The following is a 17570-nucleotide window of genomic DNA, read 5'->3' as shown; positions in this document are numbered from 1 at the left end:
ACAGGGACTAAAATGGCATTTAACTCTAAAATATCTAATTGAAAACAGAGAAAAAAGTTAAGCATAAAGAAGTATAATTTCTATAAAAAAACATAAAGTAGAGGCGTGACAAAGGACAATCTCCTTTGAATTTATACTTTCAAATCCCATAATTTTTCCAAAAAGAACGTAACAATGACATAACAAGAGTGCAACAGTAGCCAAGAACACACAAGATCTAAAGTCTAAACCATATCATCATTGGATCAACTGTAATATCAATCAATCAATCATTGTAATAACATAAAACTCGACCTTCTTCAAGAAACACCCTCACTTGGCACTAGCGAGCTCAGCACGAAGCTTCTTCGCGGCTGCAACCATGTTCTGCAAGGCAGGCTTGACCTCACCATACTTACGGGTCTTAAGCCCACAGTCAGGGTTCACCCACAAAATGTTGGTCTCCAAAACCGCAAGCATCTTGTTAATCCTGTCATGAATCTCCTCCATGGACGGGATTCTCGGAGAGTGGATATCATACACACCGGGCCCGATTCCCGCACCATACTTAACTCCCTCACGGAACACCGACAGTAGCTTCTCGTCTGATCGTGAGTTCTCGATAGTGATGACATCAGCGTCCATGTTGATGATGGAGTGAATGATGTCATTGAAGTTGGAGTAGCACATGTGGGTGTGGATCTGGGTGGTGTCGGCAACACCTACATTGGTGATTCTGAAGGAGTGCACGGCCCAGTCCAAGTAGAACGCGTGTTCGGCTTTCCTTAGCGGCAATCCTTCTCTCAAAGCGGCCTCATCAATCTGGATCACTGTGATTCCAGCTTTCTCGAGATCCTCAACTTCGTCTTTAATGGCCAACGCAATCTGGTAGCACGTTTCAAATCTAGAAACAAACAAACAAGAATATTAAATTTAGCAAAATTCTTTGTGGAATAATTAAAATATTTTTTTTCGAGTAAAATGCTATTTTTTGTTCGCTTTGCGACTTTCGTCCAAAGGTTTGTTTTTCGCATCCAGATCCAAAAGGTTTGAATTCTTGCCATTTTCATCCGGCTCATTAACTCCAATCATTTTTCTCCGTTAAGTTAGGGGTATTTTCGTACATGAAGTGAAAAAGACCAAATTGCCCTTTAAGTTAACAAAAAGAGCGGAAATACCCCTGACTTAACGGAGAAAAATGGATGGAGTTAACGAGCCGGATGAAATTGGCAAGATTTCAAACCTTTTGGATCCATATGCGGAAAAACAAACCTTAGATGAAAAAGGCATTTTACTCTTTTTTTGTGATAGAATCATACCTGGGCTGGTCATTACGGACAAAGGACCAGTTGAGAATGGTAACTGGACCGGTAAGCATACCCTTCATCGGGCGTTTGGTCATTTCTTGAGCCATTGAGGACCAGAACACCGTCATGGCCTTTGGCCTGCTGACATCACCGTAGATGATTGGTGGCTTGACACAGCGTGACCCATATGATTGCACCCATCCGTTAGCGGTGAAGGCAAAACCAGACAATTGCTCACCAAAGTACTCAACCATGTCGTTTCTCTGAAATTATTATATTCATTTTAGAAAACCTTTTCAACCAATTATTGAAATGTAATATATATATATATATATACATACCTCTGGCTCTCCGTGGACGAGCACATCAATATCGAGTTCTTCCTGGAGTTGAACAACTTTGCTGATCTCCTCTTTGATGGCTTTAACATACTCTTCCTCAGAAATCCTACCAAAACAATGTTTTGTGAGAACAAAGTATTAATATGATATCATTATAACATCATCAACTAGGGCTGCAAACTAACCAAACGTTTAGCGAACAGTTCATGAACCATTCGGCGGGAAGTTCGTTTGTGTTCGTTCGTTTAATTAAATGAACGAACATGAACAGAGGCCGCGTTCGTTCATTTATGTTCGTGAATGTTCGGTAACGTGTTCGTGTATGTTTATATTTTATTTACGTACTTCAGAATTCCGACAAATAAAATATTTAATAAGTACCATTGTATTATATATTTTGTTCATGAACGCTTGTTTGTGTACGTTTGTTTCCATTTATGTCATTGAACATTAATTTGTGTTCATGAACGTTTGTTGCCTAAAAGTAACAAACGAACACGAACACGTTCATTTCCTTAACAACTGAACATGAACATAAAATCTCGGCCAATAAGTGTTCATGAACACATATATTGTGTTCGTTTGGTTCGTTTGCAGCCCTATCATCAACCTGTAAAATTACTCACTTCTTAGCCTTGTACTCACGACGAACTCTCCTGAGCTCAATCGTTTGAGGGAACGAACCGATGGTGGTGGTTGGGAGGATCGGAAGGTTCAGCTTCTTTTGTTGCGCATCTAGTCTAGCGCTAACATTGGTTGCACGACGGTGGTCCGAACCCCTCAAAGCAGCAGCCTGAAAAAACCAAAAAAAGTAAGCATAAATTTTATACACCAAAATGCAACCATATGAACGGAATCTTGATAACTTACAGCCTTTTGGACTGCTTCGTTTGTCACTCTCGGGGATGATTTTCTTGAAGCCTGAGCGGCAGCATTAGCGGAGAAGTACGCCTGAAATAAGAACACAATTTTGTCACACCATTTCGTAAATTATTGAAACGATGAATTTAAGCAAACACGAGCCAAATGAACACATACCTCGTCTTTCTGACCGGCAAGAGCCTTGGCCAATGCGTTGACTTCAACAACCTTTTGTGCGGCGAATGCGAGCCATGATTTGATTTCATCGTCCAACTTGGTTTCGTTCACAAGATCGACAGCAGTGTGGAGAAGTGAGCAAGAGGTTGAAACAACGAGCTTATCTGCATACACAGTATGCCAAATTCTACGTTAGCATATTGGGAATTTAAATGGAAAGCTTTAGAGCTATAAAGTAGGGGTGTGCACGGTTTAGTTCGGTGCGGTTCGGTTTTATGGTAAAGCCGAAACCGTAACCGAAATGTTCGGTTTTTGGTTACTGAAAACCGTTTGGTTTCGGTTTGGTTTTTCGTTTTTTTAAACAAAACCACATAAGATTCAAAAATAAAAAGTATAATCCAAGATTCAAGAATTCTCATAGATGTTTACATTAAAGTTATTAAATTTAACCATTTTAATTAATATTGTTCACATAAACTTAACCTTCTAATCTATTTTTCTGTTTCTCCAAAGTTTTTATTAAGACATTTTCTTTTATAGTACTTTGAAAATCATTTAATTTATCATATGTTAAATTTTGTTATTTCTTGTAGGCAAAGGATAAATCATTTCAAAGATAGATAAACACGTTGATGTTTTTATTATAAATACTTAACATTGAAGAATAAACTAATAATTCCTAAATCAATGTATAACAAACATTAATAAAAATGATTTTTTAGATTATTCGGCTTGGTTTGGTTTTTTTCGGTTTTCAAAAAATATAAACCGTAACCGAACCGTAAATTTCGGTTCGGTTAAATCGGTTTTTTCGGTTTCGGTTCAGTTTTTTCGGTTTTCTGCTCACCCCTACCGTATAAAGTAAGAAAGAAAACTACCTTTTCCCACAATACCCTCGAGTGACTTAAGGACAGTAAGCGATCCAGCAAGATCATTAGCCCAAATGTTTCTTCCGTCAACAACTCCTGCAAACAGGTATTTGCCTGACGGGAAGCTGCTTTTAATCAAACCGAGAGTCTTTTCACCACGGACCAAATCAAAAGTGTAACCGCTAACGCCAGGCAAGGAAGTTAGTGTTTTGAATGCTTCAGCTGGAACATCGGCAAAGTAGGTTGCAACGATAACGTTAAGACCCGAACAAGCCGATTCTAGCGCAGAGTACGCCTTAGTGAAAGCTTCCAACTGGTAGGGCTCGAGATCCTTCACGAGGGTAGCCTCGTCAAATTGGATCCACGTAGCACCTGCTTCCTTCAACTCAGCGATAACTTCCCTGCAGGAGTCGTTCTTGTTACAATATGAACATATAAACGAAAATAACGAAAATGAGTAAGAAAAAGGCATACTTGTAGATCGGAAGGATTTTATCAAGAAGGGATAACAGATCGAAGGTTTTCTCAACACCCTTTGCAGGTTTCGATAGCAATAAGTAGCTGACGGGGCCAACGAAGACCGGAACCGTATCGACTCCGAGCTGCACGATAAAGAATCAATAAACATATTAACAACGAGATAACTAAATCACATCCAGAAAAAACCTTGAAAACTAGGGCTGCAAACGAGCCAAACGTCCAGCGAACAATTCGTGAACTGTTCGGTGGGAAGTTCGTTTGTGTTTGTTTGTTTATTAAACAAACGAACACGAACAGGAAATTCCATTCGTTTAATTAATTGAATGAATGTGAACAGAGGCCGTGTTGGTTCGTTTATGTTCGTGGACGTTCGGTAATGTTTGATTGTGTTCGATAGTTCATTCGTGTTTATGTTCGATTGTGGTCGATTGTATTTTAGTTTTTATATTTTCTTTAAATACTTCAAAACTCCGGCAAACAAAATATATAATAAATATAAGTATAATAAATGTATTGTGTGTATGAACGCTTGTTTGTGTTCGTTTGTTTCCATTTGTGTCCATGAACGTTCATTTGCGTTAATTGCTTAAAATTAGCAAACGAACACGTTCATTTCCTTAACAAACGAACACAAACATAAAACCTCGTTCGGTAAGTGTTCATGAACACATATATTTCCTTAACAGACGAACACGGACAAGGTCTTCTTCGTGTTCGTTCGGTTCGTTTGCAGCCCTACTGAAAACACATCAGAACACATACCGCTTTAGCCTCCTTGTATTCAGTCACAGCCTTGTGAGACGCATACGAGAATTTCACATCAGGGCCCAACTCCGGTACAATGAAATGGCTGTTCATCAAAAACATCAGTATAACAATCAAATTATGGTGCAAATCAACATACGAAAACCTCGGTGTGATTACGGAACTTACTAGTTGGTGTCAAACCACTTGGTCATTTCCATAGCGGGAACCGAGGCGTTTCCTCTAGCCATGGAGAAGTAAGTGTCGAAACCAATTTCACCGCCGTTCCAGTTGTATCTTGCGGGGACGGCACCAAGCATGGCGGTGGTGTCGAGAACTTGATCGTAGTACGAAAATGTGTTGCTAGGGATGTACTTAATGCCAGCATCGGACATCTGTTTCCAGATGGATGATCTGAGATCAGCAGCCACCTTTTGCAAATCTTCAGCGGTGCTCTTGCCGTCCCAGAACGATTCGAGAGCGAATTTCAGCTCTCTCTTGGGGCCCATACGGGGATATCCAACAATGTGAGATGCCATTGTCCTGTTCCACCACAAGTTAACTAATTTAAGGAAACAAAGAAAGACTACCACGTGTTAACATCAAGCTGTAAATCTACATACTAAATCATCATCATCATTGAATAGTAAAGTAGTATAAACCGAAACTGATCCTAATATAACCATGCTATAGTGACGAGCACCTAATACATGATTACTTTCTTTAAAAATAGTTACTGAAATTGTTGAAAGTAACTTTGTAGTTCAGCAAACAGGGGGGCAAAAACAGGTCGTATAAATAAGGGTCGGTTCAAAGAAGACTAGATTAAATAATCTAGTCTTCTTTGAACCGGCCCTTATTTACACGACCTGTTTTTGGCCCTCGTAACGAAAAACATTGGATCCGCCACTGCTTTAAAGGTTGTCCTACACTGCTACTCTCCGGATTTCGTTACACTTAAAGTCACCAAGAACTCATCTATCTCATATGAAAGCGAATCAATCAAGATGTACGATGAGAAGCTCTATTCTATAGATAGGAGAACGAACTACAATGGAGCTACCTAACCGAATCACTAACAGACTAACCGAAAGGTAACCGACACTCTCGGCTATACAACTACTCATATACATACACTAATACAGTAATACACTACCTCATGTTTTGAAACAGTATAGACATACTCAAATGTAAAAATAAAACATTACTTGCGTCGCACACTCGCACTAATCATGATCACAGTAAAAAAAACCTCTGTGTGTATAATAACATGCAGTTATCATGTCACACCTAATATTTCGATCTACTTTACGAAACCGAGGCAGATGAAAACTTGTTCGATTTGCAGCAACACAAAATGTGAACAGAACATAACAGAACATAACAAATCATTTCATATACAAACTGATTTAACATTATATGTAAAATCAAGATCCAGTTATCGATCCATAGCTCTCGAAACCATAGATCACCAGATCTTATCCCATTATCAATCCATCTAAGTATAAAAATCCGTTAGAGATCAAAGGATCCGGACATCCGGAGGTCTTAATAATCCATTTACTAAACCTAAAATCTCACAAAACTTATAAAAACCCTAACTAGAACTACAATGCATAAAAACAAATGTGATCGTCTACATGCATATGTGATACCTAATCCACGTACACAAGGAAACATGGAAGCAGATCACGGACGCTTACATTCAGATCTAACTATATTACTTAAAATTTTCAGAATTGAATTTAGATTCACATATAACATCATATCAATTAGTCCATAGCAGCCGACAGGGGCGTACCTGTTAAAAATGGGTAGAAATGGAAGTGAGAGAGTGGGAGAAGAATGGTTGACACGAATTGGTGAAGGTGGAGAGTGGGATTATATATATAGAGGATTGATAAGAGTGTGGTTGGTGAGATCAGATCTACCAATCTATCTCACACTGTACTCACGGGCCTACCAGGTTTTCTTTTTCTTTTTCTTTTTATTTATTTTTTTTTTGTTTTTTTATCGGCCAACAAAATCAATCCTGAACATTCTTAGGACACCCACTGAACCGAACGGAGTACTCCGAGAGTAACCCGAGCCCATCACCAATTTCAGGAAAAACCCGGTAACCCACCTGCCCATAGGCACGACGGTTAAATTACCAGTAAAAACCGTTTGGCTCAAGGATCGAACTCAAGTTTCCCTAAGTCTCCTATCATTGTCCACCAATGTCTCACTCTGCACCAAGTGAAAGTTGAACTTGCATCTCTCAAGAGAAATGCAAACCTTCCACCAATTGATCTAAAGATTATTGGCAGATTCAGGGGTGATGGTTCTTCACACGATCAGATTACAACATTAAAAACAGGTTTTGAGTCAGCCTATATAATCCATTTAGAAAATGGGTTTTGCTCGAGTTGATTTGTTAACTTGTTCAAGTATTTAGAGAAGAAACTTTTATAATTTTGTTTTTGGTTTTTGGGGTTTTCCGTTTTACATCGTTGGTCATAATAATATTAGTATTGTCAAACCATGTTATTTACTTGTTAAATTCATACTCTCATCATTAATCATGTTACTGATACTCATCATTAGGGTTGTTCACGAGCTGATATGAGCCGAGTTAGGGCAAGCTTGGGCTCAGCTCGATTATAAACTGAGCAGGCTCGACTTGGATTAGATTAGAAACCTAGCTGAAAATCTAAGCTCGAGCTTGGCTTGAGTTTTAACCGAGTTAGCTCGGCTCGACTTGGTTAGACTTGAATATGTAAGAAAAAATTAATACATAGCTTTAAAATTCAATAGTCTAAATATCATTAAATAATTCAAAAGAACTTGTATATTATAAGTTCAAGATAATATATTACCAGCTAAAATCAAGCTCAATCAAATACAAAAAATAAAAATAAAAATAAATTTCAACAAAATACAATATAAGTTTATTAGCATCACAATAAACCCCAAAATATATCATAGATATCTAACTACACTCCTACACAGTTGCCAGTAATAACCAATTTTTGTAATATATTATATAAAAATAAAATATATTAAAAGTAAATAATCCAAGCTAAACCGAGATGAGTTAACAAGCGAGCCGAGCTAGGCTCGATTTCTAACCGAGCCAAGCTGGCTTGGCTACGTTTCAAATCAACCATATCGAGCGATCTTTTTCTAAGTTAAATTCGAGCGAGTCGCGAGTTTTTTGGACAGTCATAATAACTCGTTAACACGTATGACTCATTTAAAAAAGGTTAAACAGGTCGTGTTCGGCTTAACTCAAATTCATGTGTGTGGGTTATGATTGAAATCTTTGATTAGAATAATGATATGGGTTGGATATGGGTTGCATATATTAACCCGCCAACATGACATGATTGTGATCCTCAACATGACTACCACCTCCTGTTAATATAACTATTACATTTTAATTTAGCTTGAAACAACTAATCACAAAATAGTAACAAGATTCCACGTATAAAGTATTCAAAAGAGCATAAGAATAATAGTAAGAAACCTTTGTTAATATAAAATATGAGTAGAGGATTGTTGGTGGGGAAGGAGTTGGTGACGAATGACGAAGTTACTAGCGACGTTCCTCAAGGATGATACCACATGTTTGCATGATGGTAACCTCTTTTATGTTTTAATAATTACTTTAATACTACGTGTATCAGTGTATGTAGCAAGTATTTGATGGTAAACACTTTTTATTTAATTCATTCTTTCTGTTTTTTTTTTTTATTTTTTTTTTAATAATGAGATAGGGATTATAAAAAAAGTAAAAATATATACTGTATCAATAGCCATGACCTAATTTGTAATTAATTATTTTCTATATAAAACTCGCAACTAGGTTCAAAATTACCAAATAGATGAACTTTAATATACCAAAGAAAAATGTATAGAACAAGTATATTTTTCTGCGCGTTGCGGCGTTATCGAAATGTAAATTAACTCGAATTTATACCATGTAATGAAAACGTATTACATTTGACACTCTGAACAAAATTTACATCAAAACGTAGAGCAACTGAAAACGTACATAAAAATAAGCACGAAAACGTATTATATTTGACCCAACTTATTCACGAAATAAATTTACGTCAAAACGTTAACCAATTTGAATTTACATTGACACTTACATAAAAAAATAAACACGTAATTTATTTAAGTTTTTAAGTTAGAGAATCGTATTGCGCGTTACACTGGCGTCTAAACGTAAAGTAACTCGAATTTATGTCGTCTAATGAAAACGTATTATAGTTGGATCAACTCGTTTTTTTAACAAAATTTATGTTAAAACGTAGACCAAATAAAAACGTACATAAAAATAAGCAAGAAAAGTATAGAATTTGACCCTACTAAGTTCACAAAAAAAGGGAAAAATGCATTGAAACGTAAATTAAGTTGAATCTATGCCGACATGTATATAAAAATAATATTATCTTTCTCCTTCCCATATTCGGGATTAGTTGGAGATTTAGAAAAACACGTTTCAGTTAACGTTCAGTGTAGGTCCTTCCTCCTTCCACATAGTCGGGATTAGTCAGAGGTTTCTCCCTCCGCGTAGAGGGGATTAGTTGGAGAATTGGACACGTGTCGTCACATAATTGGACGGAATTTTCGGGGTGTTACAAGCCCGACTAAACACCACCTGCATCCTCTCACTATGCCCCAAAATTACCAATAATCAAAGCCACCATCTCCTCCAACAAACCCACTTAAACCACCACAACCCCCGCAACCAAACCCTGACGTCCCGCCTACGTATCCATCCGTGAAGCTGCCCATTGTCACCCCATCACCAACCACAAATTCTCCGCCAAATACGTCTCCTTTCAACGCCGATCCATCAAAGCCCTTAAACAATTCAACGGTAACTACCGGAAAACCCTCTTCAATTTCATCGATTGTGTCTTACTATTTTGTTAGAGAGTAAAGAGTAGAGAAAGAACAATTATTGTCCTTGTTTAAATCGTATAGAAAAAGATTGAAATACCATTTTTTTGTTTGTGATGTTAAAAACCCTAATCTGATTTGGGGAAGGTGATGGATGAAAAGATTGGGTGTTATTTAGGGTTCTGTAAAATACCTATAGTGCCATTCATTATTTGTGTATTACCAATATTGCCCCTGACATTAATTTAACCTAACTGAGAGAATTAACTCAGTTAGGTGAAAATGATATAAACTATTACATAGCATGCGATTTTAGACATAAACCGAAATTAAGGGGCTGTTTGGTAGCCTCTTAATGACCATTCAGATGCTACCTCTTAATGGTTTAAAACCTCTGAATGAATAAGAGGTAACCTCAAGTCTGAATGGTTAAGAGTTAATCTCTGAATGGTAAATCATCACATGTCACATTCTTCTACCTTCTCATTGGTAAAATTCATAATGGTTCCATTAAGAGGTAGCCTCTTAATGATCATTCAGAGGCTACCAAACAACCTCTAAATCTTTTAAATGGCACGTTTCATAATTCTAGTTATACTTAAAGGACTTGTAATTTATTCTAAGTTAATTTTTTTCCGATATTTCCCTTATGAATTCTATTTTGTTTTGTAAGAAAAACCATAAAATAAATTAATTTTTTTCCGATTGCTTTTTAAGAAAAACCAGAAAATAAATTAATTTTTTTCCGATATTTCCCTTACAAAACCTATTTTTTTTTATTATTTTTTTCCTCCAAGAAAGTATCATAGCACATGGCCACACCATGGGTTTTTTTTTTATCCCACTTAATCCCAAGGTTAACATATGCACCAATGATATCATAGAAAGTACTTTTAGACCGTCAATCGCATAGCTCAATCTTCAGCCTCTTTTTAAGTTGAAGCGATTGTCTGGAGAAAGGTTGTTTAGAATACACAGTGTGAAGGGGTTGAAAATAGGGCATGATACATAGATCATAGATGACATGTAAGCATGCGTCAGAAAAGTGGCGTGTTACCAAAATACGCAGGGTGAGATGGGGCGTAGAAGGGTGACGTGATGGTACACATGACATACACTTTTTACAATTATTTTAAATTTAAGAAAACAAAGAAAATCAATAGAAAAACCCACCACCCAATGAAAGCCTTCACATCATACATCACCCAACCTCCACGCCCGTAAAAAACATGCCGCCCTTCCCTCCACGCCAGCCAAAACGCCAACAACGGGGTGGTGTAGTGGCATGATTGAGGCCTTCACGCCAAAAACCACGCCCCACTCCGTATGGTGTTAAAGCATATATTGCTTTCCTTGTTAAAAATAATAATCGAAATAAAAACATGAAGCAAGTCTTTTATTTTAATTAAGTTTTATTAATTTTTACTTTGAGTAAACTACCATTTTGGTCCCTATGATTTGGTCAGTTTTGCCACTTTAGTCCAAATCTCAAACCTTTTAGATATGGGTCCCTGTGGTTTCACTTTTATTGCCATTTTAGTCCAAAAGTGAAATCAGGTCTGATTTCTAAAAGAAAAACCTAGTTTTTGTTCTTTTCCTCAGGGGCATTTTGGTTATTTGAAATTATATTATATAAAGATGATTGCAGATGATGAAACCACAACAGTTTCATCCACTGGAATTATGGTCACCAGACGTCCACCTCCAAGTCTTCAACTCCACCACCGCCACCTCCCCCCCCCCCTTCTCACCACAGGCGCCACCACCACCTCCTCCTCCCTCCTTCTCACCATAGCCGCGACCACCACCCCCTTCTCATCACAGCCAAATCCACCCAAATCCACAACCCTTTATCAACCAAATCCACCCAAAATCAAAACCCTAAATTCGTATGGTCACCGTCACAGAACAACAACGTCACAGAACAACAACGTCACGGTCACCGTCACTCTCTCTCTCTTCCGATTACTTTCTCTCTTCCGATCATCGATGATGTCAACGTCAGTAGAAGGAGCGTCGATGCTCTTGCTCCGCCAGTGGATGTCCGGTGACCACGAGCGTTGTTTGGAGAGAATCAGAGGTGTTTGTTTGGAGTTTCCATTGGCGGAGATTCCTAGTGGGTTTTGGGTTGCAGGGGGGGGGTGGTTGAAAGGGCCAGTGGTTGCAGGGGGCGGTGGTTGCAGGGGATTGTTGGTTGCGGTGGTGGATGGGTTGCAAGGGGTGGTGGTGGGGTGGGTAGTTGGGCAGGTGGGGGGAAAGAATTTTGTGTGTGTGTTTATAGAGAGGGAGAGAGAGAAACAAATCACCAGCGGCAGAAGGGGGGAAAGAAGAAAAAGGGTAGGGGTGGGGGTGGGGGTGGGGTGGGTAGTTGGGCAGGTGGGTAAAATGACCAAAATGCCCTCAGAAAAGGACAAAATAGACAGTTGCAACAGTAAAAAAAGGGGGTTTTTGAATTTTGAACTAAAATGACAATAAAACTGAAACCACATGGACCCAGATTTAAAAAGTTTGAGATTTGAACTAAAATGCCAAAAGTGCCCAAACCACATGGACCAAAATGTCAGTTTACTCTTTTACTTTACTAGTTTATTTGATTTGGCTTAAAAATAAATGTTTTTTTTTTTAATTTTGTTAGACCTTTTACTATATTTTATTCTTATCTACATAGTTAGTGTTAGACTAATTGTGATACACCGAAAATCTATATAAAACTCTACTAGGTTAGAACCCCGTGTATTACACGGGTTGAATAAATGTAACTTTATATACCAAATAACATAAAAAAATATACATCTTTAGAAATTTCGTTTATTACACGTGTTGAATAAATGTAATTTTATATATTAAATAATAAAAATGTTGTATTTTTAAGAAACTCGTGTATTGTACGGGTTGAGTAAATTTAATTTTATATATTAACTAATGAAAAAAGTTACACTTTTAAGAAACTCATGTGTTATACGGGTTGAGCACATGTAATTTTATATAACAAACAATAAAAAGTTATATCTTTATAAACTCTATGTATTATATGGATTGAATAAATCTAATTTTATATACTCCATAATAAAAAAGTTATATTTTTAAAAGCCCTGTGTATTACACGAGTTGCATAAATTTAATTTGGTATAGTAAAAAATAAAAACGTTATATCTTTAAGAAAATGTTTATCACACGGGTTGAATGAATTTAATAAAAATGTATATCTTTAAAAAAAAACTAACGGATATACTCGCTATATTATGGATGAGGTGATTGCGGTGATAGTTCTTATAAATGTCACGTAAACATAGTGATTACCGTATTTGAGTTGAGAGTTGAACACAAAAATAAAAGTATAAAACCAATAAACATTGACTAATATTTTTGTTTACCCCGTATAAACATTTTTTAAATAGTTCTATCTAGAGGTGTACAAATCGATTTTTTCAAAAACCGGTTCCGGTTATTAACCGAACCGGTTTTTCATCAAAAACAAAAACCGATTTTTTATAACCGGTTTCGGTTACTAACAGTTTTTTTACTCAAAACAATAACCGGTCCTACCGGTTTTTAAAACCGGTTTCGAAGATGAATATTCCTAACCGGTCTACAACTGGTGGTTTGGTTCGGTTCTAAAACCGGTTATAAAATTTCCCGGTTTCGGTTCTAAAACCGGTTTTTTGTACATCTCTAGTTCTATCGTTTAATTCCTTTTTATTCATTACTAGTGGGAAAGCCCGCGCGTTGCGGCGGGTGTCCCGACTAATATCATACTCAATTATGATGTCCTTACTAAGTAACTAAAATCTTTCAAGAAAACAAAGTTGAGCGATTGGAAAATCAAAGTGCATTCATATTTGCAAGAATATCTAAACCCTGTATCCTCGTTGACTTCCTCTGCAGCTCATTCTTGAAACCAAAAATTTTCTAAAACTCAGATATTATAGAGCAATTATAAAAGTGAATTGATCCATAACCATCAACATCCCCTAAACCCGCTTCCCACAATTTCAATACTTTAAAAAACATAAAAAAATTTCATATGTTTTTAGTATGCTTTAAAATACAAATTAACAATAAATATGAATAAAGAACAAAGATTCACCTCCAAACAATAAGGTACAACTATTAGATAAATAGCCAAAAGTAGTCAACACATTACATATAACATAAGCCTCTACTACACATACCTGCTTGTCACCTAGCTTATTGACACCATTCTCCAACATTTCTTTGTAGAATTGATTACCCTCATGGGTTCATTATCCAACTCCAGCAAATACTACTGAGAAACCACCTAGTAATCAAAAATAAATAATGCTATATAAGAAATGTTAAGCAAATTTTGGTGATGAAACTTATCAATAAAATATAAAATCTAAGTACCAAGCAAATTATGGTGATAAAACGTGTACCATGGGCCTTGGAAACACTGTTAATAAGCTCCACGATAATAATAGTTTTTTCGACACCAGGACCACTAAAAAAACCAATATTTCCTCCTCAAGGTGCAAGAAGATCCACCACCTAAAACATCACAAAAGTTTATTATAATTTATAACTCAAAATAGTGTGACAATATATAAATGTCGTGTGTACATCTCCATTCATGAATTATACAAATGACAAGGATCTATTGTTCAGATTCTTGTTCAACAAAAGCATGTGCTCCTCCATGAATAGGCAAATAGTGATCGGTCTCGGTTAAAAGTAGAAACAAGTTAAAAAAGATAAGGTTGTTGCTATTCAATGTGAAAAAAAGACTTACTGATTTCGCCCCTATGATTGACAGGCACTTCAGTAACATTACTAATACGACCAAGAGTAGCTCTGTCACCTACCATCACAATAACATATCCAAATTTAGTGTGATAATAAAATCATGAAAGAAAGGTATTAAGTGTAGTGTCTTATGTTGATAATATGAGATAATAAAGTGTTCATTCTTACTCAGTATTGTAAATCTCAGTTCTAGACATCGAGTAATCGATAATCAAGTAAATATACTGTTTCCTAAATAGGAAAAATCCAATATACTCAAGATATCCTTTTTACTTAGGTACGCAAATTGCATATTAGTTAAAAATGAGGAGTCCTAAAAATTAAGACTTTTGGATTATAACATTTGAATGGCTATTGCAATGAATTATCCTCAGACGTAACAGTTGTTAACCGGGACCCATAGTAACCATTAGGGAGGAAGATGACAATTAGTACGAGATTTTGACATGTAAACAAAAATTTGCTGCCTGGATGAAAAACAAAACAAAATATTTAATTTATGCATATTGAAAGAGTCAAAAGTGTATTTAGTAAACAAGTACCCGTAGTAGTCTCTTGTGTTGATGCAAGGGATATGAGAGATGATGGGCCTGCAGACTATAGTGGGGGCCTCTTCCATTACACCTACCCCAAATCGCTTTAGCGAACCCACAAATGATGAAGACATCGTCTTTGAGGCCCGCTTCAGTTCTGCAAAAGCAATATCTATCAAAACCAACTGATTTTTCATCCTTCCTTTCGTGTCAGCCAGTTAATAGATGAATCGAAAGATGATAAATAAGACGATGATGGGTTTTCAAACCAGAGGGAGGATGGAAAAATGCGCCGCTATAAAGAGTTTAGGGTTTCAAACCAGGTCGCTTTCTGGCTTGTACACTATACTCGATATACACGAGCAATCCGACCCATTTCGATCAGTGTACAAAATACCCTTTTGACCCGTTAACTTGGTCAAGAAAATATAAATATCAAGTATGGTGTATGTGCATGTAAAAAAGAAATAACACTAAGTACCAATTTGCCCTTCAAATCAATAACTCACATGTATTATCGAGTATAGTGTACAAGCTAGAAAATGACCTCCAAAGCATTGACCTGCAATATTGACAAACAAATTGTTAATAATAATTGACTTGCACCAAACTTTTTCGCCTCAGATGTTATCAAACCTTCACTCCTAAACTCCAACAACAAATCCCTCTCTACAACCGCCAACTTCTCTAACGCCTCAGCGGCCGCTTTCCTCACACTCCAATCCTCACTCTTCACCACAAACCCAACCAAAACACTCACCAAACTCTTCACAATAACCGAACTCGAAAGAACACCACCGACACCAATCACACTACCTAAAACCGTCAACAAAGCAGCTTTCGCCTTAAAATCGTCAACCTTCAACAACTTCTCAATCCTCAGTCCTCACCACCATCCTCAAATAAACCGGATCGGGATCCGGCGCGCCATCGAAGCCGCAGCTAAACAGAGAGTCGCGCCGATCTGAGAGTTCAAATCCTGTTCGGTCACCAACGCATCAATGAAATATACATAATGTATCAAAATAGTAATAGTAATTTTAAATGTATATAAATAAATTAAAAAAATGATCAATATATAAAAAATAGCCAAACTCGAGCTTAGGCGACCTCGGTCTCGGTTCAGCTCGTTTACAGTTGATAAAAGGCTAACCTTCACCCGGTCAGCATCAGATAAAGGTCTTGTTATGTAGATTATCAACCAATTTGACACTTACGCCTTCATGTCTATTCTGATCCTTCAGGTCATTAAGCAAATATTGTATATATATATATATAAAGCACCAATTATTCTCTCAAAAATATCTTCATCGACCCTTGTATCGCACCAATCATTAAACTTATTTAACCACTTCGAATTAATTGTTTTAGATAGTAAATGGGGATAATAGATAATAAAAAGTGAATACCAGACTCTCTATTCCGCTACCATAACCTTCAGTCAGTCCAGAAAGAAGATCCAATGAACAAACAACGAATTCTTTGTCAAGCGAAACCCAGCTAAAACAGGATCAACCTGCAACAAAAGTACATCAAATTCAGAATCAACTCGCGCACTAAAAAATAACTTCACAATGAAACTTTATGGGGCTGTTAAAAAAACTAAAACTCACTCCCATGTTCAACGTTGAGTTCGATGCCGGAGTCTGAAACTTGACACCTGCTTTTGCCTACAATATATCAGCATTAAAAAGTTACCGTCCACCCGAAAAATCAACGATGTAAGCACTCATTCACAATAACTCACAAATTATTCAATCACATATATATAACCCCTCTCTATATCATATATCCTTTAAGTTTAACCTTACACAGATAATCCACAGTTCAGGTAACACAAGGGACCGTAAATATAGCCCTAACTATAGCATAACGAGCTAATTCAAACAATAAATGATATTAAACAAATCAATTTATGAAGGATACATGTTAGAGTAAAGGGATTTGAGAACGGAATTCGAAATAGCGTACCTGATTCCATCGCCATGATGTACTTTTGAGGAAAACCTAAGCAGGTGGTCGGATTGATGAGATGAAATTGAAGAAATCAAACAAATAAGAGTCTAAATCAGTGTTGTTGTCGAAACTTTGTGTTGCTCCGGCATTCAAAATTGGTGAGATGTGTCTTGTGTGTTTAACCATGATGAACTTGAGATGAAATTGAAACATACGATGCTTCATCTGCAACCTGGAGACTCCCACCATTATTCGCATTCAATCTTTCGATCTTCACGTCTCAATTGCAATTGCAAGACGATTCATTTGCATGCTATATAATCGGATATTAGGGTTCATGGGTGAAATTCCTAGCCTACCCATGGAGCGTCTTAAAAGTCTGATGAACTTCCACTTCTACCTGCTTACAGTCACTTGTACATGCTTCTTAAAAATGTGTACCCCTACTCAAATTACATTTTTGTACATTACTTCTCCTTTTTATAATATTATAGATAATATTAAATATCGTTAAACATTATAATTAAATTTTATATCCTAAATAATATTAAATATAATTTATTCAACATATTAATATTATCTAATATAATTTTGTATTTAAATATATTAAATAATAATATATTAATTAATTAAATTATGATAACATTTATTAGGTTTCTAATTAAT

The 17570-nt window shown here is 36.5% G+C and overlaps 1 protein-coding gene and 1 long non-coding RNA gene across 6 annotated transcripts; both read right to left on the bottom strand.

The window, feature by feature from the left end:
• Positions 1-57: 57 nt before the first annotated feature.
• On the bottom strand, positions 58-6706 carry LOC110868496 (5-methyltetrahydropteroyltriglutamate--homocysteine methyltransferase). The gene is made up of 11 exons (XM_022117668.2): positions 6560-6706; positions 4948-5301; positions 4777-4864; positions 4009-4136; positions 3544-3935; positions 2666-2829; positions 2498-2578; positions 2254-2420; positions 1628-1733; positions 1299-1549; positions 58-883 (listed from the first exon to the last, which is right to left on the bottom strand). Exons 2-11 carry the CDS (start codon positions 5295-5297, stop codon positions 313-315), a joined length of 2298 nt encoding a protein of 765 aa, XP_021973360.1. The 5' UTR covers positions 5298-5301; positions 6560-6706; the 3' UTR covers positions 58-312.
• Positions 6707-13733: 7027 nt separating this feature from the next.
• Positions 13734-17302, bottom strand: LOC110868497. Of its 5 annotated transcripts, none has more exons than XR_002552493.2 (8): positions 16920-17302; positions 16562-16618; positions 15585-16464; positions 15458-15510; positions 14958-15105; positions 14402-14470; positions 14020-14160; positions 13734-13930 (listed from the first exon to the last, which is right to left on the bottom strand). It is a non-coding gene; the product is annotated as an uncharacterized LOC110868497 (long non-coding RNA). The 5 variants fall into 5 exon arrangements; XR_002552492.2 differs by having other exon boundaries at positions 15458-15927; positions 16102-16464; positions 16920-17300; XR_004862589.1 differs by having other exon boundaries at positions 15458-15927; positions 16358-16464; positions 16920-17297.
• Between the last annotated feature and the right edge of the window lie 268 nt (positions 17303-17570).

This window comes from Helianthus annuus, chromosome 7 (assembly GCF_002127325.2).
Source record: "Helianthus annuus cultivar XRQ/B chromosome 7, HanXRQr2.0-SUNRISE, whole genome shotgun sequence".
NCBI lineage: Eukaryota > Viridiplantae > Streptophyta > Magnoliopsida > Asterales > Asteraceae > Helianthus > Helianthus annuus.
The sequence above is the reverse complement of the archived record's forward strand: the minus strand, read 5'-3'. Positions and strand labels throughout refer to the sequence as shown.

What these genes read in the sequence shown, in the direction of transcription:
- LOC110868496 (XM_022117668.2), bottom strand. Translation starts at nt 5,297, where the DNA reads ATGGCATCTCACATTGTTGGATATCCCCGTATGGGCCCCAAGAGAGAG. An exon ending in CGAGGGTATTGTGGGAAAAG is followed by an intron (nt 2,830 to 3,543) that starts GTAGTTTTCTTT and finishes CTGTGTATGCAG; the next exon opens with ATAAGCTCGTTGTTTCAACC. An exon ending in GTCCGTAATGACCAGCCCAG is followed by an intron (nt 884 to 1,298) that starts GTATGATTCTAT and finishes GTTTGTTTCTAG; the next exon opens with ATTTGAAACGTGCTACCAGA.